The sequence below is a fragment of the Choloepus didactylus genome, chromosome 8 (genome assembly GCF_015220235.1).
Source record: "Choloepus didactylus isolate mChoDid1 chromosome 8, mChoDid1.pri, whole genome shotgun sequence".
NCBI classification, from domain to species: Eukaryota; Metazoa; Chordata; class Mammalia; order Pilosa; family Megalonychidae; genus Choloepus; species Choloepus didactylus.
The window spans coordinates 134,058,400-134,084,513 of NC_051314.1; the positions used below are offsets into that span (position 1 = coordinate 134,058,400).

A 26,114-nucleotide genomic window follows, 5' to 3' on the forward strand; every position below is an offset into this window, starting at 1 on the left:
ATAAAATAAAAGGGTAAACATTGGTTTGACAAAAGGTGATAAGCTATGTGGACAACAATAAAGCAAGGTAAGGAGAAAGAGGCAAGTCATGGGGGAGGTAACTTGGGACTTTGCAATTTTATAGGAATCAAAGTGAGATCCTCATTTAGAGGGAGGCATTTGAGCAGAGATATGCAAGGAGGGGTGAGTAAAGGGGACAGCTATGGGAATCCTGTCCTGGGAGAGGGGACAGCAAGTTGAAAGGCCTTAGGTGGTTGAGTGCTTTGTGACAAAAGATCATCGAGTTCACTCTTAGGATTCGAAGAGGAAAGAGTGGGATGAAGACAGAGGGCAAATGAGGAACCAGATCACGGAGGGCCGTATAGGAAAGCCTTTGAGTTTTACTCAGTATGACCCTGGAAGTCATTAAAGGTTTGTGATCTGGTTTGGTTTTTAATAGGAACACCTTATATTTGCACCAACACAGTAGATACTAGCAATGTGAGGCTATTTGCATTCATATGAATTATTAATATGAAAAAGTCAGTACTTCAGTCCCAAATGTCCATGGGCAAATACCCACCTATGTCTTGTGGTGTCCATATAGACAGTGTGGACAGGGCCTATTTTCATCATGAGAAAAAGTTCTGTTGAAGAGCATTATCTCTAAATGCTGTGGACTCGAGTCCAGGAGGGAAGAACAGAAGCTGTAAGGCAAGCTAGGAGGCACCTGGAATGATCCACTAGCCTGATGAAGATATTATAGCACAGGGGCAGTGAAAGTTAGGAGACCCAACTGGCTTGAGGACCAGTTCTGAAGGTAGAGATGACAGGGTTTTCTGCTCGAAACTGTGAGAAAGTGAGAAGAACCGATGAACTCTGAGATCCTTGAACTGAGCAGATGGGGGGCTGGGGAGGTTTAGAGCTGGCGTCACTGAGGAGAGGACAGCAGGAGGAAGAGGTTCAGGGAGGAGGTCAGGAGCTCTGTGTGTACTTGTTCAGTATGAGGTGCCTATTCAGACATCCCAATATTCCTGTTGAGTGGCAGGTGAATCTAGAAGTCCATAAATATCCAGGCCTTTGATAGGTCTACTGTGGAGATATCAACTTGTGAATTTTGAGCAAGTAGATTGTATTCAAAGCATAAATCTGGATGTGCTTATTTTGGGAGTGAGAGGACATAAAGAAGCAACAAGTTCTGGAAGAAAACCTAGGAACTTCCAATATTAGAGTTGAGAAAGATGAAACTCTAGCACGAGGAGAATCTAGGGGATTAGAGGGCCACCAAAATAGATCAGTGCCTGGAAGCAGGTGATGAAAGTGTTTTAAGGAAAATTATCAACTGTGCCCAGTGCTGTTGCTAGGTCAAATGAGATAGCCCCATAGGAGTTAGCAATTCAGGATCTCAGTGAAGGCTGTTTGGTGGAATAGTGACAGGGAGAACATTATGGGAACATTTAAGAGAGAAAGGGAGGGGAAGCATAGGGAGCAGTGAGTATAAGGAGCTCTTTCCCTCAGTGTACAGTCATTTCTTTATTTAATTCATCTCCTTCCCATTTAGTTATTTACTTTTTTCTTCTTTAAAACAATCGAAGTCTCTCAGCTGGATGGTCATTTAATGACAGTTGTTCTTTTTAATAGTGTTGTCATTCATTTCCTGGCCTGTAGCCAATTTCCCAAAATCCTTCTCCACAACCCCTTCCTCCCAGGCCCTGGAGAAGTGTAAGGACGCGGGATTGACCAAGTCCCTCGGCGTGTCCAACTTTAACCACAAGCAGCTGGAGAGGATCCTGAACAAGCCAGGGCTCAAGTACAAGCCTGTCTGCAACCAGGTGAGCAGCCCCCTTAGCCCACCGGGGCTTTCCCTTTTCTGTTCTTCACCCCTTCTTCCTGTGCTTCTGCCAGGTGACTATGCACCTCCCTTCCTACTCACCTTACTTCTGTGGACCATAATATAACTGTATCTCAGCTTGGTAAAGTCTTAAGGAAAATGGTGGGGAAACATTAGCACTAAATTAAATGACAAAATTTAGAGTAAGGGAAAGGACATCAAGGAGGGCTGGAAGAGTTCACAACAGCTTTAGGAGGAAAGTGGGCAGTTATCTGAGCTTTAAACATAGCCAGAGATTGGGTGGGTGAAAGAGATTTGGAAAAAATTGCATATGTAAGGAATCCAGCAATCATGGAAGAGTGAGTATAAACAAGAAAGAGTGAAAATCAGATCAGAGAGGTGTTTAGGGTTCGTGTTGTGATTTGAAGCCTAATTCTTTGTCCTGGTCCTTGACAAGGAAGGATATATATGGCAAAAATTAACATGAGACTATTAAATAATCTTGTTTTGAGGGATTACATAAATGGTTTAAGGTGGTAATAAAGGTGGAAGAAATCAACTCTAAGGAACTTTGTGCAGGTAGTGAGAGCAGATCTTGAAACTAAACCTTGGTCTGTTTCTCCTCCCTGCGTTCTGCAGTTAAATTACCTGTTTGAAATATCTATTCTGAGGCTGGTTCTGTTCTAACTTACCTTTTAAGAAGTTGGAACATAGGAATGGTAGAGGGTACTACATTGGATAATATAATTTCAAAATTGAATATCTTTCAATAAACAGTGATATAGAACTATGGGTTCAAATAGAAACATTGAAAGTTTATTTGGGGTTTCACATTAATTATATCCTTAATTTTTTCAAAAATTTTCAACAAACTAAAATTGAAACTACTACACAGCTAACATGCTAGAAATGCATATCTTCCACTTCTGCCATGTTTACACCACCCTTTCAAATTAAGTTGCAGACTTGACACTTCACCCCTACACACTTCATGTTGCATCTCATAAAAATGAAGATATTCTCCCACACACTCAGAATGCTATGATTATATCTAAGCTAATTCATAATGATTCCTTAATATCATGTGCTATCCAGTTCATACTCATATTTCCCCATTTTTAATACTAAATCCTTTGCTTGTTCTTCTTTTTCAACCCATTGTAGTTCACTTACTACTTTTCTACATTTCTTTAAGCTCTTTTAATCTCTAAAAATCACTCAACCATTTCTTGTCCCATAATATACTGATAGATTTTTGTATAATACTCCTTATTTATCATATTGTTGCCTTCTGGTGCTAGTTAACATGATCCTCTATTCCAAGTTTCTATAACCTAGAAATTATATCTGAAGCCTTTATTAGATTCAGGTTAAACATTTTTGGCAAGGAATTTTCATCCAGATGATGACTTCTTCAAATTGCCGTTCATTAGGAAGCAGGTAATAACAGGTTGTCTGCTATTGGGGCTAGATTTCATGTCTTGGTTAAACTACTGGGAGCCAGATCTATACTATACCGTATGTGTTTCCCTTTGCAATTGTCAAATAATATGATGGGTGGTAATTTGGCATCAGGGAAAACACTAGGCTCCCCTGTGATGTCTAACCTAATGATTGATACCCATGCAAGATTCTTGCCTGAAAGTTGCGGTCGCGGTTACTGCTTCTAGGGGGAGGGGCGGCCGGTAGCTGAGCCCTCAGCTCTCGGGGCTGCTTAAAGGGTACCGGCGGCGGGGGCTCTTTCCCGGAGGCGAGGGCGAGGCGGAGGACTTGGCCGGGTCCTCGGCGGGAGGCGTGCAAGGTATGGAGGGCGGCGATAAGGACAAGACACTCTTCATCCAGTAGGAGTATGCGCCAAAGAGATTTATTCAGGGGTGATTACAGGTTATATAGGCTGGTAAGAAGGGCAGGGCTGGAAAGGAGGTGAAGCAGCCTTAAATGGCAATACTGAAGGGATAGGGGCTAGGATTGGTTCTGAGAGAACGCAGGAGCCGTTGCAGCGGGGTGGGGGTTGTTCTGGCCACGGTGCATGCGCGCTGGCGGTGGCAGGAGTGGCCTTGGCACCAGGGAGTGAGTGGGTAAGATAAGGAAGTGGGGAAAGGGCAGTTGGGAGAAAGGCGGTTTCCTCCGGCAAGCCTCCCCTGCCAGTGGCATTTTGGGTGAGGAAAAGGGAGCTGCCTTGACCTCGCTCCCCAGGCTCGGGGGGGCTGCAGAGGGCACTCACGCCCGTACCTACTACCCTCCCCAGGGGGTGATCAGGTCCCCTGGCCCAGGCCTGGCAAGCCGAGGTACAAGCTCAGTCACCCGCAATTCCCCTTTCTTTTCTAATTAGAGGAAGAGGCTTTACCGGAGAGGCCCACTACGGGTGAGGGAAGGGGGAGGTTAGGGAAGGGAAAAAGGGGTTGACGGTGGCTCAGCGAGGCTGGAGCTCAGTGTTGGTGTGGTGCCCGGGCGCTTGACAATGGCTTCGCTGCAGCGGGCTGGGCGAAGGTGAGGGGTTTAAAGTTCAGGGGTTCAGAGAAGCTGGAACTCGAGGTGAGAGCGATGTTCAGGTGATTGAGAAGGGCCTCGCGGTTGGCGAGTCGACCGGTGGCGTTGAGGTCGCGGAGGGTTGGCTGTCATCTTGGAGTGGGGGGCATCAGAGGTGGTGAGTCGCTGATACTGGATTTGCACGAACGAGGAAAAAATGGCATCCGTTTGTTTTCTTACAAGCTGGACAATTTTGCGGATGAGGCAGGGTCCTAAGATGAGAGCTAGAATAATTATTAATAAGGGGCCAAGAAAAGGAAGGATGTATGGGAGGATGGGAGTGAAAAAACTGGACCAATAACTGGTGGCTTCACGATCTCTTTTACGCTTTTCCAGTCCTTCTCGGACCCTTTTCAGGCTGTCCTCGACGAGACCTGTGGAATTGGCATAAACACAGCACTCTTCTCCTAGGGCGGCGCAGAGGCCTCCTTCTTTGAGGAGGAGAAGGTCAAGACCTCGGCGGTTTTGGAGCACTACTTCAGAGAGGGAATTGACAGAATTTTTTAGATGGTAAATAGCGTTTTGTAAGTGATGAATGTCTTCGTCAACAGCCGCCCTGAGGTGAGTTAGGGCGGAGCCTTGACTGGCTAGTGCAGCGATTCCGGTGCCAGTGCCGGCAAGACCTAGGAGGGAGGCAATTGTGAGGGCGGTGATGGGCTCTCGCTTTTGCAGTGGGGTAGAAGCTGCAGTTGTTTCCAGGCGGAGGAAGAAGTCTTCTTCGCTGTGGTATAAGACCCTAGGGATAAGGACAATTAGGAGGCAAGTTTCTTTATATTCACTGATGACATTCGTGCTGAGACAGGGGGTAAGTCCTGTAGAGGAACAGAGCCATTGGGAGGAGTTATGAGGAATGAGAAATTTGGCAGAGCTGCTGGGAGATGAGTAGCTGGCACAGGCAGTGAGGTCGGGAGAGTTACTGGAGCGAGGGCGGACGCACTTTTCCGTATAGGAGACTGAATGAAAGGTTAGGGGGACGGCAGAGGTATTCCAAATGCATTCCAAGGGGTTGTTTTCTGTGCTTTCTGAAAAGGAGAGGTTGGAGGCAATGGGCTCGTATAGAGAGGAAGAGGTGGAGAGGCAGAGCCAGCAGGATGAGGTAAAATTGGGGTTGGAGGAGTTTACTGAGGCAAAGGCGGCTTGGATGAGGCTGAGGAGGGGAGAGGAATAACGAGAAGGGGGCAGAAAAGGTTGGGGTGGTGGGGTTGGCGATGCGTTGTTTGCAGCTGAGGTGCGGCTGGTTGGAGCTGAGGTGCGGCTGGAGAGCTGTGGAAAAAAGGGGGTTAATGACTTTATTGGGACCTATGCCAGAGGGTGTTTTTAAAGCAGTATTTTGGTATGGTTGGCTTACAGCCTCCTTTTTTATTAGAATAAGTGATTCTCGGTCGGCTCCTTTCTCATAGATTCTGAAGCCCCAAGTTTGACCGAGTAACCAGGAGGGATCAGTGGGGAGCTGCACTGTAAGATTAAGATGTGTGCAGGATCCCTACTTTCTTGGCCGAGCCAGTTAACAGTAGGGAGTTTGCACCCTGTAGGGGCCCACTTTAGGGTAAGGTAATGATTAGGAACAGGAGGCTTCCAATTATTGGCTAATGTCTCACACCCCCAGTATGCACAGTAGTACTCGTTGGGGGAATTACAGTACGATTTTCCAGGATTTGAGGATGGGTACATGTAATATTGGGTCTGGGGATCACTTACCTTTCAAGCGCAGGTTTCTTCGACTCTGGAGACAAAGGTGGTGAAAGGTTTACTCGGCTCCTGGAAGAGCTTGGTGAATTTATTAGGCCGACAGGCAGAGCAGTTGGCAAATGCTCGTAAGGCGATTCCCCAAAGGATAGGCCAAAAGGTGGCAGGTGCATTAATATAAGCAGACGCATTTAGAAATGCTCCAGTGCCCATATAGGCTTCGGGGGGATGATAGACTCCAAGGGCTGCGTCTTGTTCACTTTGCTTAGCTGCTTCTGCCTGGAAGTGAGCACGCCAGTCAACAAACTGACCGGGGTTAAGAATGGAACGGGCAAGCGAGGCCCAGTCTTGGGGGATGCAAAAGTCCATGCCGAGATCCTGCAGTATTTGGGAAGCGTATGGGCTACCTAACCCGTCCTCCTTGACGGCCCTGCGAAGCTGCTTGATAGTATCTGAGTCAATGGGATACCAGTCATACGGTTTCTGTGGGGTGGGGGCAAGGTTAAGAGGAAAGCAGCGAAAAGCACGAGAGAAAGGAGGACGCGCTTGCAGAGGGTTTGGCGCGGGAGTGGGGGTAGGGGGAGCGTTGCCCCAAGGGTTGCCTTGAGGTGTAGAAGGCAGCCAGGGGTTGTTAGTCGGCAGGGTGGAAGGAGCGGCTGCAGCTGCCGGTAGCGGCTCCGAGGGGGAGCTCGCCGAAGGGGGAGGCGGGAGTGGGAGGCCCCAAGCGTCGCAAGATGGCGGCACAGTGGGCGTGGCTAAGACACAAGATGGTGGATCAGCCCCGCCCTGTGAAAGGGCGGGGTTCAAGGCACAAGATGGCGGACTAACTCCGCCCTGTGGAAGGGCGGGGTAAAGCGTATGCGGTTTCCGGCTCAGCTTAGGGCTGATGTCATCGCTTGGATTTAACGGGGCCTCGATCGGGGGGAGGGAGCCTTGAAGGCAGGAGCGGATGGTTATCAAGGTGGGGAGCAAGCCGGGAGGGAAGCGCTTGCTCTCATGTTCCATGGCGTTAGTGACTTGATCAATAAGACGATCATAAGTAACAGAGTCCCAAAGATGGCAAGTGGTGAGCCATGGGTTAAAGGGCAGCAGGAGGTCCCAGTACACTTGCAGCTGTCGGACAGACACTTTACAGCGATGCGTGTCTAGGAGACCCGCTAGAGCACGAACTTGAGGTGCCTGACACGTAGATATACGATTACCCATAGCTGAGGGGGGAGGAGGGGGGGTTGCTCCCGAGCCGGGCCGGCCCGGCTGGCGGGGAGGAGGAGGAGGAGTTGTTTACCGAGCAGAGAGAATGAGATAAACTGTGGCCGCAAGGCCGAAGGAGACGGCGAGAGCGGAAAGCAGTGTCCTTTGGCAACGGGAGCAGTCGAGGGGGGCGGTTGCAAAGAGGCACACGGCGCCAAATGAGGAAATAAAGATACAAAGAACTACAGCAAGGTAATGGAGGGGAAGAGGGAGAGCGTTAGGAGGAACGGGGGTCATAGAAGTGCGCATACAAAAGGACGAAGAGAGCGTGGGGGAAGGGAGGAGCGGCTTCGGAGCAGTGAACCTCCCACGGCTCCGGAAGCGGCGAAGGAGAGGCGGCCCTTACCTTGCAGGCGAGGAAACGGGAAGCTGGAGAGGCGTCCGGGCGAGCAGGCGACCTGCCAAACTGTTGTGTGGAGACGCTTCCTCACACGGGGCACCAGTTGCGGTCGCGGTTACTGCTTCTAGGGGGAGGGGCGGCCGGTAGCTGAGCCCTCAGCTCTCGGGGCTGCTTAAAGGGTACCGGCGGCGGGGGCTCTTTCCCGGAGGCGAGGGCGAGGCGGAGGACTTGGCCGGGTCCTCGGCGGGAGGCGTGCAAGGTATGGAGGGCGGCGATAAGGACAAGACACTCTTCATCCAGTAGGAGTATGCGCCAAAGAGATTTATTCAGGGGTGATTACAGGTTATATAGGCTGGTAAGAAGGGCAGGGCTGGAAAGGAGGTGAAGCAGCCTTAAATGGCAATACTGAAGGGATAGGGGCTAGGATTGGTTCTGAGAGAACGCAGGAGCCGTTGCAGCGGGGTGGGGGTTGTTCTGGCCACGGTGCATGCGCGCTGGCGGTGGCAGGAGTGGCCTTGGCACCAGGGAGTGAGTGGGTAAGATAAGGAAGTGGGGAAAGGGCAGTTGGGAGAAAGGCGGTTTCCTCCGGCAAGCCTCCCCTGCCAGTGGCATTTTGGGTGAGGAAAAGGGAGCTGCCTTGACCTCGCTCCCCAGGCTCGGGGGGGCTGCAGAGGGCACTCACGCCCGTACCTACTACCCTCCCCAGGGGGTGATCAGGTCCCCTGGCCCAGGCCTGGCAAGCCGAGGTACAAGCTCAGTCACCCGCAGAAAGTATTTCATTGAGGTTTGCACCTAATAATTTTCGACATTAGCACTCATTTTATGTTTCTGAGGTGACATTTCTCTGCATTAAAAATTCTTTCACCTACTGAGGATAAACTACAGTTGTAATTACTTCATGAGGTAAAATGCTTATTTCTTTTCCTTTATCAATATACTGAGGAATACTGTAAGAATGTGATTCGATGTTGACTATTATTTTTTAAGCTCTCTACCTCTTTCTCTCTCTCATCACTATGGACTCAGGATTTCTAATGATTCAATGTCATAAGGAACTTAGAAGTAAATAGTCCATTTCATCATCATGTCCACCCAAATGTGGCCAATGGGATCCCCCAAAAGAGTTTCCGTGTCTTTTCCACATGCCTTCCTAGGTCCTGGACTCATTTCTTCCTTTCTGCCACAATTTATGTCCATTGATCCAGTGGGTCTTTCCCTACCTCAAATCCAGAATTAGCTATTTCTCCTTGTTGAAGGCTAAAGTATTTAGAATGAAGACCTGGACAAAAGAGGTGCTTCCCTGGAACATCAGGGTTTTGTCCTCTCCATTGGACAGAAATAGAAAATTTATCTTAGTTCAAGTCATTAGTTCATGTTGATATTTTCAGTTCTTATTAAACTCTGCAGGGCTATTATTCAGCTTCTTTGACTTTCAACCCTTCACTTACATTTTAAGGTGATTTTTCCCATAATCTAACACATGTCTGTCTTGCATTCCACAGGTAGAATGCCACCCTTATCTCAACCAGAGAAAGCTGTTGGACTTCTGCAAGTCAAAAGATATTGTGCTTGTGGCCTACAGTGCTCTGGGATCCCAACGAGATAAAAATTGGTAATGAGGACAATGGGGAGTTTACCTAAATCCCCATTAGAGAGGAACCATTTTTAATCACATCAAGCTATATTTCCCAGAGGTAACTCTGAGCTATCTATTTAAGTGGTGGGTAGGGACTGCAGAAATTTTCCTCCTTTAAATCCCATGATCCAGTTCACTGCTTGTACATTGTATGTACCTGGTTATACTTTAGTTAATAATAAATACCTGACTTAAAATGTAAACATCATCCAAAATGGGAAATGAAAGGCATAATCTCAAGCCATATTTTTGAAAGTTCAAGTAACATCTTCCATAATCTTGTGTTACTTTATAGCTAAATTCAGGGTCATATTATGTAGTCCCAGATAGATGATGATGGAGTGAAATTACCATCTGGATACATTTTGCAATCTTCTGTTGAAATGTTAAACATTATTCTTAATGTTGACAATGAATAGTACTCATTTGGAGCCTGCAAGATTTTCAACAATGTGTTAGAAAAGTTAAAATATAAATTATCAAAATCTTCAATTCTTTCTTCCCACACTTTCTTGTCCTTCTTCTAGAGCTCTGCCAAGAGAAGAAATAACACCATAGGAAAGTAGAGAAGAAAAATTCAAGTATCTGGAGCTGTTGTTCAAAAGTGAAGCACACTTAAAATGACCTGGAGGGCTCAATAAAACACTGATTGTTGCACCACACATGTGGGGCTCTGATTTGATGCATCTGGAGTGAAGTTCTAGAATTTGCATTTTTAAAAGGTCCCCAGGTGATATAGTGCTGCTGGGTAGTGCCACATGTTGAGAACCTCTGGTCTAGGATAGATCACCTTAGTCTGATAGGAAGGAGTCTTCTAATAAATTGAATACTGAGCCACAGATACTCAGCCTTTCTGCCTTCTTCCCAGGGTGGACCAGAACTCGCCTGTTCTCTTGGATGATCCAGTTCTTTCTGCTATGGCCAAAAAGCACAAGCGCACCCCAGCCCTGATTGCCCTTCGCTACCAGATCCAGCGTGGGGTCGTGGTCCTGGCCAAGAGCTTCAAGGAGAAGCGGATCAGAGAGAACATGCAGGTGAGGAGCAGGGCTGTGGGCGCAGGAGGCCTCAATATTATCTCACGTGTGTTATGCTTCGTAAGCATCTCAACACATCTTGGGCCACCTTGATTTCCCTAATTCTCCTTAGACACATATGTCCTGTGTGCATTCCAGTAGCTTTCTCCTTCTTCTACAACATCAGGGGAATGTTAGCTCAGTGGATAGAAAGTTGGGCATGACTCAGAAGTTTGTTCTCTAATCTTATCTGTGTAATTGAATTTGCAGTCTTGCTGAAATGATATCTCGTTTTCTTCTTTTCTGAAATAAGGGAGTTAGATTCATGATCTTCGCTCCCCAAATCTATAGGGTACTTTTTCCAGGACCTCGTTGATAGCTCTGAATCAGAAGCAGCAACCTACCCAAAGAGAATATATAATCCCCAGTTTACTGCTGGTCCTGAGAACAGTCTCCTCCTCCCTGAGTTTCTATGGGAAGAGGCCCCATCAAGGCTAAATATTTCTCTCATTTCTGTTATTTCACACTTTAATGTTTTGGTTCTTAAAATTATTTTACAAATTTAAACAGTGTGGAAAAATGTATACAGTGAAAAGTAATTCTCTTCTGATCTGTTCTTCAGTCTCCCACTTAGCATCTTTCTCTCCATGTAGTATCTGTTGGCTTTTCTATATCACTTCCCAGAGACACACCCTGAGTATATGTACTCCTTCAAGCATAATGCAGAGTATACTAAATGAAATGTATTTTGTTTTTAATTTTGACTTCAGAGACATAGATTTTCATTTTGATTTGAAAAGATATAAACTTTCTATTTCAAGTCTGGGCTGTTACGTTGAGCAATGGCTTGAGTGAGTCAAATTCTTGCCATGGGTTTTCTGACATTATGAAAGATAGGAACACAGAATTTGTAGAAGACATACATTTATAATGAAAATACTATCAATGAACTGAAAATTATCAAGATCGCATCAAAGATAATGGCATTTTGGGGGATATAATACATCCAAATGGCACACGTGGTTTCCAGATATTTTCTCCCATTGCAATGGCTTCCTCTTCACCTTCATTATCTTAAATATATCACACCTGTGACTTCTCGCCTTCATGGTTTCTACTGAGAAATCCACACATAGTCTTACTGAGCTTCCCTTGTATGTAATGGATCACTTTTCTCTTGCTGCTTTCAGAATTCTCTCCCTGTCTTTGACATTTGGTAAACTGATAATATATTAAGTGTCTTGGAGTCGGTCTACTCAGATCTATTCTGTTTGGGGTGTGCTGTGCTTCTTGGATCTGTAATTTTACGTCTTTCGTAAGATATGGGGAATTTTCAGTGATTATTTCCTCCATTATTCTTTCTGATCCTTTTCCCTTCTCTTTCTGTGACACCCATGATGAGTACATTCATGTGCTTCATGTTGTAATTCAATTACCTGAGAAACTGCTCTTATTTTTCCATTCTTTCCCCATCTGTCCTTTTATGTGTACAATTTCAGATGTTATGTTCTCCAGTTCATGAATGCTTTCTTCTGCCTCTTCATATCTGCTGTTGTATGTCTCTACTGTGTTCTTAATCATTTTATTGTGTCTTTCATTCCCATAAGTTCTGCCAATTGTTTTTTCAAAGTTTCATGTTCTTCCGTATGTTTGCCCAATGATTTCTTTATATCCTTCATCTCTTTTGCCATATCTACTCTCAACTCATTGATTTGGTTTTTTATTTGATTTAGGAGATTTCCCTGATTAATAATTAATTGTTCCAATTCCTGTATTGAAGTGTAAGTTTGTTTCTTTGACTGGTCCACATCTTCATTTTTCCTGGTGTGATTTGTAATTTTTTGGTTGTCTAGGCATCTGGTTAACTTGATTACCCCAATCAGATTTTCCAGACCACAAGAGCCCAGGTCTCAGGAGGAGGCTGTATTCAGTATCAGGTTTCCCTGAGGATGAGATCCAGCATGTTCTCAGACTTCCTCTGAGGCCTCTAGATGCTGTGCTTTTCCTATCCTGCACAGCAGGTGGAGCTTGTCAGCCTGCAGCACCCCACCACATGAACAGGTGTGGGGTATTTAATTTTCAGTGGACCCTGTCTTTTCCAGGGGCAGAAGATGTCAGAAGCCAAGCTTAAGCTGTTTCTGTATTTTTTTTCCCCAGGCCTTGGGATCTGAGTTCTCTAAGGAAGGGCCACCACATGAGCTGGGTTCTGCCCCCCTCTTTTCTTAGGGAAGATAAGCCTTTTAGGGAATTGTCTCCTACACTTGAGTTTTTCCTTTGACTCTCTGACTTCCTTAAATCTGCCTGTGCCTGAGTCAGTGCTGAGAATTGAAGGTGCCCGAGGCTTTCTCTAATGAACTACTTAGAAATAGAGGAAAAAAAGGGGGGTGGGGGAAAGCAAGAAGTCTCCTTTTCACAGCCAGTCCCAGCCCTCCAGTTCACCAGGCAAGAAGCGGAGTTTGTCACCGGTTTTCTGTGCCCCTTTTCTTGGGGCATAGACCTTTTCCAGTATTCTGATCTCTGCAGACTCCAAAAGCCTCTGTTTTATTTATGTATTTTTTTTCCCATCAGCTCTGCCTCCTCTCTGCCAAGATAAACTTCTGAGTTCCTTTCCTTCTTCCTCAATGTTTATCTGTGCTCATACCTTCTATTCAGTATTCCAGATGTGTTAATTAAAATGGCAGTTGGAGCTTGGTTGAGCTACATTCCTTGCTCCTGGCAGGGATTGCTTCTTTTTCCCACAGCAAAGTTTTGCAACTCAGCCTGCTGTGCCAGTGTGGGAGGGGCACCAGCTCTGCAGTTTGGGGAGCTTTACTTACAGTTCTATGTGCAGTCTCAGCCGTTCCACCCATTCAGGCTGGTGTTGATGTTGTCTGGTCATGGATGTCCCCTATCAGTTGTTCCAGATTATTTTCTAGTTATTCCTGGCTTTTTACTAGTTGTTCTAAGGGACTAACTAAATTCCACACCTCCCTATGGCACCTTCTGGCCCCGCCTCCCCCCTATATTCCTTTTTAATAATGATTTCTTTGGATTATCCAGATTGACAATCATGTGATCTGAATTTAATGTTTTCCTACATCTCTATTAGGTTTTTGAATTCCAATTGCCAGAAGAGGACATGAAGGTTTTAGATGGAATAAACAAAAATGTTCGCTATACCCGTGGTGAATTGTAAGTGACAAAATTATTGCTTCTTTTTTTCTGATGACAAAAGTAGGACAGTTCTAAATATTTGTCTAAATACTAGGAAAGCAGATGCCAGTTTGAGCTGGGATGGGACAGGAGCTTTCCTGAAGGACTCAAACTGGATTCCCTCAGAGCTCTGTTTACTGATTCAGCAGATGGTTGAGCGGGGCCAGGGTCAGCTCGGACCTCCACGCACGCTCCTCCGCACTCCTCACTCCGTATCACTTTCCAGAGCAACCCAGTGTCATTGCCGAATCTCCGTCTTCCCTGTGGGACTCTCATTTCTACAACAATATGGTGGAAATGCACTATGGAAATTACAAATGTAGCTCAATTATATGTTTCCTAACCTGTACTAATGAACTTCTTCCAAACTTGGTCTGTTCCTTATAATGACAAAAGGCATCTCCATCATCCCTGTGTTCAATCAGATTTCCATTACCCCAAAATGTAATAATTCATTAAGCCCTGTAAATTTTATATCTTTAATATTTTTCAAATCTCTCCCTTCCTGTGCAACTCATGTCACTGCAGGTCCCAAACACTACATTTTGCATTTTCCTCTTGCAAGGTTGGCCTACATGGGGTGTGAATGAACTGCTGGTTTTAATTTCATGAATTTTTGAAATCTCAGTGTTGATGACACATAAGGTTAAGAGAAGAGAGTTTATATCTAAAAGTCAAGTGTGTTGGCAAAACCTCCATTGTAGAAAGAATTTCCAGCTTGTAAATACTTCCTATTCATCCATGCTCTAAGGTTCTAGGGTTGTGAGAAGTATATGCAATAGGAATTATGGAAAGCTATTGGGAATTTAATTCATAATTAAAATCATGTCATAATGTATATTAAGAGTAACAATTATACTTCAATACTCAAAATTTGCTCGATCTATTACTACCATTGCTGATTTTTTTGTGGTATAGAGAAAAATGAAGAAGAAAGTAGGGAACTAGTGCAAAGAGATCAGGAGAATGACAAGAAACAAGAAACTCTTACCACCAACTAAATATTTTAGTCATAATAATTTTTCTATCACTTTGTATTCTGTATAGTTACTACTCTATAGAGATCGTCCCTATGGTATAGTAATCTCCTTGGATAAAGGGCCATATCTTTACACTTTCATTTTGTCCACTTGCCAATCTTACTCAGTATGTCACATGTGGTAGTCAGTAAATAATTAATGAATCATTAAAATGGAAGTGAAAGCACTATCAGTAATTTGTAGCCTCTTAGAAAACTATTTCTGCTGAGCACGTAGCTAGAGTTTTTGCTCATAAAAGGTAGAATCAGTTTCTGCATTCAGTGAGAAATCAAAATTTAAAACACCAGGAAATTGCTTTGCTTTATTTACAAATGGAGCTAGGGGAGGAGAATATGTTTGAATAACTGCAGAAGCCTGAAATGTGTATTAAATTCCATGCATGGGCATATATTTTGATTACTTAAATATCTTTAAACACATACTTTATTATATCATCATGCCTATGGAAGTTAGAGAGGTAGGCTTTATCAATAGCCAGTAAATAAAATTTTTAATTTTCACCATAATGTCAGCTTCATAGAAACCATGTTTGTATCGCCCCAGAAATACAATCTTTAAATCCACATTACCCATTGTTCTTTCTCATTTTAGCGTCATTGGCCACCCTGAGTTTCCATTTTCTGAAGAATATTAGCAGGGAGCCCTGCGCCATGCCTTCTACCAGGAGCCCCTGTGGGTGCAGAGTGACGCTGGAAATGTCTCACGTGCTGTTGATTAGAGACATCACCTCTACTTTAATCCATGCTGCTTAGCAACTCACACTCAACTAGACTCGAATCTTTAGGAAATACATTAAATTCTTGTGGCTTTGCAAACAATTAAGATTTAATTTTACACAAAGATCCTTACGTACTCCAGTCTCTGTTTCTGTTATTTAAGTTTGTTTCCTTCTGTTCATTATGGCCAAAACAATGATTTGTGGATAGACTGAGGAAAACATGGGGTGTACCAACAATTTTACAGACATTCCGGTTTGGGGACCAAGGGAGGGGCCTTCACCCTCTTACTAAAGCAGTACTTAGCAGGCATGTGACAGTCAGTGTTTCCTTAGCATTTTGAAGAACATGAAAACGTGTGGTATACAGTGGGGAAGGTGAGGCGCTTGTCAAAAGGAAAACAAACACTAGAGGGCGCCCTCTGAGCAGCTCAGAGTGTCAGAGCTCCAGGAAGCCCAGGAAAGAGAAGTCACTGTGGCCGATGGCCTGGGAGGTGGGAGGAAACCAGTCTGAGAGGATAGACTCAGATATGTGCACTGGGCAGAGGGAGTAGAGCACATCCACCGATAGGGAGATATTAGCACAGGGTGTCTTGATAATGATAGAGGCCTAAATTAGTCAAATATTTGGGCCTGGACAAATCATGGCCAGCAATTCCATGCCTGTGAATTCACTCAAGACCAATGAAAACCTATGTTCACACCAAGACTTGTGTGCAATTGTTCATAGCAGCATTATTCATACTAGCCCAAACCTGGAAACAATCCAGCTGACCATGAACTGGTGAATGGAATCACAAACTTTGGTGCATCCATACAACTAAATATTACTTGATAATAAAATGAATAAATTATTATACCTGTAATGAACCAGATGATGCTGAAATTATTTTCCCAAGTGAAAGGAGTCAATCATAAAAGAATAAGTCTTGTATAATTGTTTTCATGCAGTTTCTGGAAAGGACAGAATTCTGTAGACATAAGGTATGTCAGAGGTTGCCTGAGCCTGAGGTTGGGATCAGTAATTACCTGCAAATGTGAACATTTTGGGAGTGATGGAAAGATTACAAAAATGGTTTGTGGTTGTAATTGCATAACTCTATCAGTTTCCTGGAAGTCACTAATTATACAATTATGATAGTAAATTTCATAATATGTAAACTATATCTAAATAAAGATGATGAATTACGTAAGTAGCTAGAGTGGTTGCCATTATTCTTACTATTCCCATTCACATTTCATAATGGAGTTTAATTCCCATTGCCATCCCCATTACACTACCATTGCTATTGCTACTTTCTTCTATTATCCTTGTCTTTGACTTTGCCCGTGGCTGTGACTTTGCCTTACCATTGCCATTAGTAAGTGCCATTATTACAATTACTCCACGATTCACCTGGAATTCTGCAGCATGAAAACCAGGAGCAGAGACAGCCCAGGAGCAAGCAATGGCACTGAGATTCCTCTCCCGTCTGGACGGGAGCTCTTGGGTTTGGGGCAGGAGGACCCCTGGGTCTCCTCCAGTCCCAAGTGGGTTTTACTCTCCTTGGACTCTGGTGCCTCCTCTCTTTCCACCGTTCACACGTGCATGGGGTCCAGGTCTGGGAGAGGAGGTAACTCAGGATGCTGAAAGCAGCAAGCTTCTTGGTCTTAGAGGGTCAGCTCCATTGTCTGAAGCCTGAGTGTGCTCATTTGATGGCTCTTCTCCTTCAACAACCACAAATCCCAGGACGTGGTTCCTAAGGAGACCCCGGAGAACAGTGTGGACTCCTAGGTCAGACCACGTCCTGCGACCTCAGAAAAGCCTGATGTTCACTGTTCCTGCCCTCCCAGGGGTTTGTGACCCACAGAGGACAACCATGAGTTCTCACACTCCTGACATGGTCAGTCATGAAACCAGGGCCCAGAGAGGTCAGAGGCCCTGCTCGGTCTCCTAGGCCACGGCTGGGGAGGGACCATCATGACAGAGTGTGCATATGACGTGTATTAACACTTACATGTGTCGGTGTCAGCACCTGATGCTTCACACTCACCTATAATTTCTAGTGGATACGTGACCAGAAGCCGTGTAGGACTCTGCAGACTCACTCAGAAAAGAGACGCCTGGGCCCCGCCTGGGAGACACTGAATGAACAGGCTGGAGTGGAGCCTTTTCTAAAGAATGAAACAAATAAAAACTAACACACCCCAAAACCAGTTGAGGCTATTTAATATGCTGCCAGTATTTGGACTCTAGGATTATAAGTTTGCTAAACTCCTTTCTTCTTTTCTGGGATTCTTAGAACCAATAACCTGCATTTGAAATATTTATAGAAAAGTGGAGCCATTTCCATGGTCCAAAAGGATAGTAGTTTCTCTCTTTACCCCCTCCTAGAGAACACATATCATAGTGTAATGATGAGATTCGCATGCCCTATTGTTTTTCCCTAAAGGAATTCTGAGCTGTGAGTCAGGAAAACTGACAAGCCCCTCGCCCACCTTCCTTGCTGTCCCTCCCCATGTGACTGAGGGTGGGAAAGGGTCCTGGGCCTGGGCTTTTATATCTTCTGGGAGGTCAGGAGAGAAGCATCAGTCAGCAAACACGACTGGGAATGACTCTCCCCAAAATAATAGGACAGTGAAGGACTGTGTTCCTCTTTTCTTTCTTATTTGTTCTTCTGATAAGATATGGAGATGCCAAGTTCTGAATTTCCACCCCCCCTTTTTTTTTCTCTACCTAAGCAAAACTTCATTGTTGAGAGTCTACAACCTGCTTTCATTTTCATATTGTGGAAATGCAGTGTTTCCTGTTTGGATGGATTGCTGAAAAAATGGGGAAAGCATTAAGGCTCGGTTTTTTAGGTTTTTTTTTTTGTGTGTGTGTGTGTGTGTGTGTTTTTTTTTTTTCCTGTCTGTACTATGAAATTGACTTTTTCTAAACATTCCCCATAACAAAATGGCAGGATGTTTCTGTTTGGCATCAAAAACTAACACAACATTTAATGCAAGGCAAGTAATTAGTAACATACTTTTTCTTGAGTTTGATTTCCTTTCTGGATAAGTATTTTCCTCATAAGTTTTCTAATTAGTATAGAGATCATCATTTTGAAATTGAATCAAAACAAATATATTATTAATGTACGGAGAGCCCAGAAAAACGGGTTTAACTTTTGATACTATTTTCTTGACAGTATAAGAACTCAAGAACATTTTATTTCAACACCAGTGACTAGTTGGAGCAGGCTTTAACAGGAGATGGTGATTATTTAGGTCATATCTGGAGGTTGGTGGAGGGTGAAGAGGAGAGCAGGATCACCAGTTCCCTGGTGTTTAAATGCCAACATCAGGAGGCAAATGTGCAAATAACCATAAGCTCTTCAGGGACAGCTGTGAGATTAGCAGCTGTGTGAGCATCAGGTTTTCCTGCTCAGGTTCAGTAGTTCCAGGGATCTGTGGAGAGATGGGCACAGACTCCATGGATTGTTGAGGAATGAAAAGAGGATCCTCTGAGGAAAATGTGTGTTGCTGCCACGTGCCCACGATGTGTCACTGCCGTGTGTCTGGGCGTGAGGAGCCCATGCCCTGCCTCCCCAGGCTGCCTCCCCCCTTGGACACCAGCCCCTTCCTCAAGGACAGACGTGGACGGTTCCTGCTGTGCATTCTCCTTATGGCCCAGGGGGTATACTGCCCAGCACAAGAGTTTATAAAAAAAAAAAAAACATTAAAATGACCTAGAGAGGCTCCTATTCAAACAGTTCTCAGAAGGAGGGTTCTCCTTGCTCTACCCTGCATTATCTCATGCCTGCTGGCCCAAGCATAATGACCTAAAAAGGATCTAGTGGTAAGTCCAACCTCCCTCAGTCAAAAATATTGCTGCGTCATGGTGAACGCAAGAATTCTGTACCATGTTGAAGTGTTAAAACCAAAAACCCGGGTTGCTTGTACTTGCCCAGAGTTGCACAGCTGCTCTGTTTTTTACCACCTGCTTGGAAGCCGACACCCAATATTGTTAACTTCAATTTTTGGCCATTTTCTGGGATAGGTGGAACCCCTCATTGTGGTTTTTTCATTTGTCTAAATACTAATGGAGCTTACTTTGCCCATTTTTATAAGGTTGTTTATCTTTTATTTACTTATAGAAGATGATTTTGGTACCCTTAGCTATAACTTCATAACTGACCAAACCAAAACATTTATGCTTAATATAAAAACATTTATTTGCCACCCGCACATACATTTGTTGAACCATCTTCTCCCAATTTGTGCTCAGTGTTCATTTTCTGGATGGTAGGTTTTAATCAATCAAAGCTCTTTATTTTTTTTTTTTTTTTTTTTAATCTTCATTTTATTGAGATATATTCACATACCATGCAGTCATACAAAACAAATCGTACATTCGATTGTTCACAGTACCATTACGTAGTTGTACATTCATCACCTAAATCAATCCCTGACACCTTCATTAGCACACACACAAAAATAACAAGAATAATAATTAAAGTAAAAAAGAGCAATTGAAGTAATAAAGAACACTGGGTACCTTTGTCTGTTTGTTTGTTTGTTTCCTTCCCCTATTTTTCTACTCATCCATCCATAAACTAGACAAAGGGGAGTGTGGTCCTTATGGTTTTCCCAATCCCATTGCCACCCCTCATAAGCTACATTTTTATAGAATTGTCTTCGAGATTCATGGGTTCTGGGTTGTAGTTTGATAGTTTCAGGTATCTACCACCAGCTACCCCAATTCTTTAGAACCTAAAAAGGGTTGTCTAAATTGTGTGTAAGAGTGCCCACCAGAGTGACCTCTTGGCTCCTTTTGGAATCTCTCTGCTACTGAAGCTTATTTCATTTCCTTTCACATCCCCCTTTTGGTCAAGAAGATGTTCTCTGTCCCACGATGCCAGGTCTACATTCCTCCCCGGGAGTCATATTCCACGTTGCCAGGGAGATTCACTCCCCTGGGTGTCTGAGCCCACGTAGGGGGGCAGGGCAGTGATTTCACCTTTCAAGTTGGCTTAGCTAGAGAGAGAGGGCCACATCTGAGCAACAAAGAGGCATTTGGGAGGAGGCTCTTAGGCACAATTATAGGGAGGTCTAGCCTCTCCTTTGCAGCAACCGTCTTCCCAAGGGTAAAACCTATGGTAGAGGGCTCAACCCATCAAACCACCAGTTCCCTATGTCTGTGGTCATGTTAGCAACCATTGAGGTGGGGTAGGCCAATAACCCTGCATTCTCCACAGGCTCCTCAAGGGGGCACTACATATTTTTTTTCCTTTTTTTTTTAACCTTTTCTTCCTTTTTAAATCAACTGTATGGAAAAAAAAATTTAAAAAAAAACACAAAAAAACAAAAAAGAAAAACATACAATAAAAGAACATTTCAAAGAGACCATAACAAGGGAGTAAGAAAAAGACAACTAACCTAAGATAACTGCTTTACTTCCAACCTGTTCCTACTTTACCCCAAGAAAGTTACATAATATAGCAAATATTCTAATATAGATACAAATATTCAAATATAGATACAAATATAGGTATCTGTATGCATATATATATATATATATATATATAAGAGTATATAGATGTATGTGCTTATATACATGACTATGTGTGTGTGTATGTGTATACAATTGAACATGGATATCCAACTGTTTGAGCACTAATAATTGAAAATTTCACATCATCTTACAAATGTGCATTTGTCATCTCTTATATATTAAGTATCCATACTCTGTTTCTGAGCTCTCTCTTCTCTGATTCGGTCTATTTACATTAAAATGCTGTCTCAATTTTAATGGAAAGTAAATCTTGCCATCCAAAATGGCAATCATTTTCTCCTATTCCCTTGTTTTTCTCTAAGATTGTCTTGATTGTTTTTGACTGTTTTTTCTTTCATATATAATTCAGAATGACCCCACTGTGTTCTGAAAAGTATTTACATGAGATGAATTGAAATTGTAGATCAAAATAGAGTTAAAAGACTCTATCCAATATTAGTAATTCCTGTTCATGAACATAATGTGAGCTTCCAATTATTTAGGGGTTCTTTAATACCTTTTAATTAATACCAAAGATATCTCCATAAATTCATTGGTGTATCTTTTTTGCTAAATATATTCGTAGATCAATAATAATTTTGCTAATTCTTTGGTAATGTTTTCCTAAATTTATATGTTGAAAAATAATAAATGTCCAGAAAAGTTGAAAGAATAGTGCAATAAACCTCTATTACCTACAAATATCATTTGTTGAAAATATTAACACTTCTGCATGCTCTCCCTACACGTATTTTCTACGTATCCTCCCTCTCCATCACTGTCTCTGAGTATTGCTATATTTACATCTGATTTGAAATACCCTAGAACTTTTTCCTCTATCCTGTGTCTCTGAAACACTTTGATTATCACATATACTGGGTTTTATGTACAGCATTCTGGATAACCTAATCAGCTCTATCTTCCAGTTAAATAATCCTCATTTCTTCTCTAATGTACTATTAAAGTTGTCTTCTGTATTTCTAATATCAAGTTTTATTTCTAGAAATTCTGTAGTATTCTTTAATAATCTCTTAATCATTCTATCGAGTTTCTTTTTCTCTGAATTTTTTCAAGCACAGGTATAGTTATTTTACTGTTTCTCAGTGCCAATATTCACAGCCCTTGTTGGTCTGTTTCTTCTCCCTCTTATTCCTTGGGGTGCACATTTGTGATGACTTGTACCTGCAGCTGTTGGGATGTTATTATGATGAGATCCTCATTTTCCGTGTAATTACATTTATGGGAGCCTTTTGAGGCCCTTAATTAAGGTGGCTTCTCCAGATGATACACTACAAGTCCAGGAAAACACTATGTTAATTTGAAAGTTTAAGCATCTTTGGACCACTGAGCAATTTGCATTCAGGGTGCAAATGGGCAAAAGGCATAAACTGTGATTGCAGCAGTGATTTACCCCCATCTCAGCACAATAATGATACTTGAAACAAACAATTTCCATTGTTGTTCTCTGGTGCAGTTCAAGCTTCTCTGGACTATACAGCATTTTAGGGTCTGAAGTTTTCAGAGTATTTTCTAGTAAATTTTCAACTTGAATACACTCAGTCTTTGTCTCTTTTTATTTGCACCTTATTTGTTAGTCAGTACAAACAAAACAAAATAAACACGATGCTCTAGCCATGGGGTTTGGCAAATGTTTTCAAGTCACGGCAACCCTAAGACTTGGTTTGCCAGGTATGTACAACATGTACCTGTTCCAGGGACACGGAGAACATCCCCTCAGTCTCATAAATGTTAGTGAATTTTTGTACCACAAAAAGTAATGATTAGTTTACAACAAATGACATTTTCAAACTGTTGACTCTTTTCATAAGAGATAAAGGTTTTACTTTCAATTAATCGCCCCTTTTTATAAATTCTCTGGTAGCATTTTAGAATGTTCTTCTGCTATCCCTTCTCCATTTCCTCTAAACTGAAACTTAGGTGACATATCTTATTGTTGCTGTTACAAATGGGATTTTTTCCTTCTATTTTTATTTTTAATAGCTTGTGTAGTATTTGGATATTTCTTGATTTTTGTTTGTAATATTCCACTGGACACAGTATAAATTTCTTTTAATAATAATGATTTCTTTGGCTCATCCAGATTAACACTTATAAGACTTAAATGTAATAAATGTTTTCCTACTTTCCTAATAGGTTTTTGAATTCCAATTGCCAGAAGAGGACATGAAGGTCTTAGATGGAATGAATCGAAACACTCACTATATCCATGTTGAATAGTAAGTGACAAAAATATTGCTTCTTTTTTTTTCTGATGACAACAGTAAGACAGCTGTCATATTTGTCTCAATACCAGGATAGCAGAGGCCAGTTTGAGACAGAGAAGGGACAGGAACTTTCCCAAGACACTCAAACTGGATTCCCTCAGAGCTCTGTTTACTGATTCAGCAGATGGGTGAGCAGGGCCAGGGTCAGCTGGGACCTCCACACACACGTCTCTGCACTCCTCACTCTGTATCACTTTCCAGAGCAGCCCCACATCATTGATGAATCTCCACCTTCCCTGTGGGCCTCTCATTTCTATAATATGGTGGAAATACACTATGGAAATTACAAATGAAGCACGGCTAAATGTTTCCAAATCTGTATTAATGAACTTCTTCTAAACTTGGTCTGTTCCTTATAATGATAAAAGACATCTCCATCATTCCTGTGTTCAATCAGAAATTTCCATTACCCCAAAATGTAATAATTCATTAGGTCCTGTAAATTTTATATCTTTAATATTTTTCAAATCTCTCCCTTCCCCTCTGACTCGTGTCACTGCAGGTCCCAAACACTGCATTTTGCATTTTCCTCTAACAAGGCTGGCATTGGTAGAGTGTATAAGAACTGCTGGTTTTAATTGTATGAATTTTGGAAATCTCGGTGCTGATGATGTATAAGGTTAAAGAGAAGAGAGTTTGAATTCAAAAGAAAAGTGTGTTGGCAAAACCTCCATTGTTGGAGAGAATTTACAGCCTTTAGATATTTCCTATTCATCCATTTTCAGATTCTAGGTTTGTGAAAATCATATGCAATAGGAATTATGGAAAGCTATTGGGAATTTAATTCATAATGAAAGTCATGTGATAATGTATGTTAAGGGTAACAATGATATTTCAGTACTGAAAAATAGATCCATATACTATTACCATTCCTAATTTATGTGGTGAGGAACAAAATGAAAAATAAAATAGGAAACTAATGCAAAGCAATCAGGAGAATGACAAGAAACAAGAAACTCTTGCCACCACCTAAGTATCTTAGTCATAATCATTTTTATCACTTTGTATTATGTATTGTTCCTACCTATAGAGATCATCCCTTTGGTATTGTAATCTTTACATTTCATATTTTCCTGTTGTGAATCTTACTCACTATGTCACATGTGGTAGTCAGCTAGTAAATAACTAATAAATTATTAAAATGGATGTGAAAGTGCTGTCAGAAATGTGTAGCATTTTTAAAAAACTTATTACTGCTGAGCATGAGCTAGAGCTCTTGCTCATAAAAGGTAGAATTGGTTTCTGCTTTCAGTGGGAAGTCAAAATTTAAAAAACCAAGAAATTGCTTTGCTTTATTTGCAAATGGAGTTAACAGAGGAGAATTTATTTGAATACCTGCAGAAGTCCAAAATATGTATTGAATTCCATGAATGGGAGTATATTTGATTACTTAAATATTTTTAAACAGAAACTTCATTATATCATCATGTTTATGGAAGTTAAAGAGGTAAGGTTTATCAATAGCCAGTAAATAAAATTTTTAATTTTCACGTAATGTCAGTTTCATAGAAACCATGTTTGTGTCGCCCTAGAAATACAATCATTGCATCCACATTACCCATTGTTCTTTCTCATTTTAGTGCCATTGGCCACCCTGAGTATCCATTTACTGAAGAATATTAGCAGGGAGCCCTTCGCCATGCCTTCTACCAGGAGCTCCTGTGTGTGCAGAGTGATGCGGGAAACCTCTCAGATGCTCTTGATTAGAGACATCACCTATAGCTAAATCCATGCTGCTGAGAAACTCACACTCAACTAGACTCAAGTCTATAGGACAGGCATTAAGTTTTTGTTGGTTTGCAAGCAATTAAGGTTTAATTTGATGCAAAGATCCTTACCCATTCCAGTCTCTGTTTCTGTTATTTAAGTTTGTTTCTTTCTGTTTTTATGGATCAAAACTATGATTTTCAGAGAGACTGAGGAAAAGTGAGAGATGTCTCAGCAATTTTATGCACATTCCTGGTTGGGGACGGAGGGTGGGGCCTCCACTCTGTTAGCAAAGAAGTAGTTAGCAGGCATGTGACAGGATTTCTGAAGCACTTTGAGGACTATGAAAACACGACATATAGTTAGGAAGGTGAGGAACATGTCAAAAGGAAAACAACACTACAAGGTCTCCCTTGGAGCAGCTCAGAGGATCAGAGCTCCAGGCAGTCTTGGAAGGAGAGGTCGCTGTGGCCGATGGTCAGTGGCTAAGTGGGAGGGAAACCAGTCTGAGAGGATGGACTCGGGTATGTGCATTGGGCAGAGGGAGTAGAGCACATTCACTGATATGGTAATATTAACACAGGCTCTGTTGATAATGAAATCAGCCTAAATTACATCCAATATTTGGGCCTGGACGAATCACTGCCAGCAATTCCATGCCTACATGTTCATCCAAGATCAATGGAAACCTACGTTCACACAAAGATTTGTACGCAAGTGTTCATAGAAGCATTATTCATACTAGCCCAAACTTGGAATCAATCCAATTGCCCATTAATTGGTGAATGGAATCACAAAATGTGGTACATCCATAAAACTGAATATTACTTGCTCATAAAATGACTGAATCATTGCTGCCTGTAATGACCAGGATGAAGCTGAAATTGTTTTGCCAAATGAAAGAAGAAAATCACAAATGAATACATCTCATATAATTATGTATACATGAGATCACTGGAAAGGAAAATCTCCACAGACATAAGGTCGGTCAGAGGTCGGCTGAGCCTGGAGTTGGGAGCAGAAATTGCCTGCAAATGGGATTAGTGGGAGTGATGGAAAGATTCCAAGATAGGATTGTGGTTATGACTGCATAACTCTATCAGTTTACTAGAAGTCACCAAACTATACAATTATAATAGTGATTTTCATGAATTTCGTGACATGTAAATTATATATTAATAAAAGTGCTGAATTCTGTCAATAGATGTGAATGGTACCATTATTCTTAATATACCCATTCCTATCTCATAAGGAAATTAGCATTCCTGCTGCCACTCCAATTGCCATCACCATTCCCATTGCTCGGGCTATTTTGTTCTATTCCCTTGACTTTGACTTTGACCTTCATTTTGACTTTGCCATTACCCTTGCCTGTGACTTAGCCCCTGCTATTGC

The 26,114-nt window shown here is 42.5% G+C and overlaps 2 protein-coding genes across 5 annotated transcripts in view; one reads left to right on the top strand and one right to left on the bottom strand.

Annotated features, from left to right (window-relative positions):
- Positions 1–25,920, top strand: part of LOC119543232 (prostaglandin-E(2) 9-reductase-like) — a 34,024-nt gene extending 8,104 nt beyond the window's left edge. For 3 of the 4 annotated variants that reach the window (XM_037847980.1, XM_037847978.1, XM_037847981.1), the window contains 5 exons: positions 1,689–1,811; positions 9,119–9,228; positions 10,121–10,286; positions 13,354–13,436; positions 15,089–15,340. In XM_037847980.1, the coding sequence (XP_037703908.1) occupies positions 1,689–1,811; positions 9,119–9,228; positions 10,121–10,286; positions 13,354–13,436; positions 15,089–15,131 (525 nt within the window). In that variant the 3' untranslated portion in view covers positions 15,132–15,340. Of the gene's footprint in view, positions 1–1,688; positions 1,812–9,118; positions 9,229–10,120; positions 10,287–13,353; positions 13,437–15,088; positions 15,341–22,881; positions 22,965–24,592 lie in introns of those variants that run through there. The other variant, XM_037847979.1, reaches the window with a different exon arrangement.
- The window catches only part of LOC119542938 (aldo-keto reductase family 1 member C1 homolog), a 390,984-nt gene that overhangs the window by 174,976 nt on the left and 189,894 nt on the right, over positions 1–26,114 (bottom strand). The gene's annotated exons all lie outside the window — the stretch shown is intronic.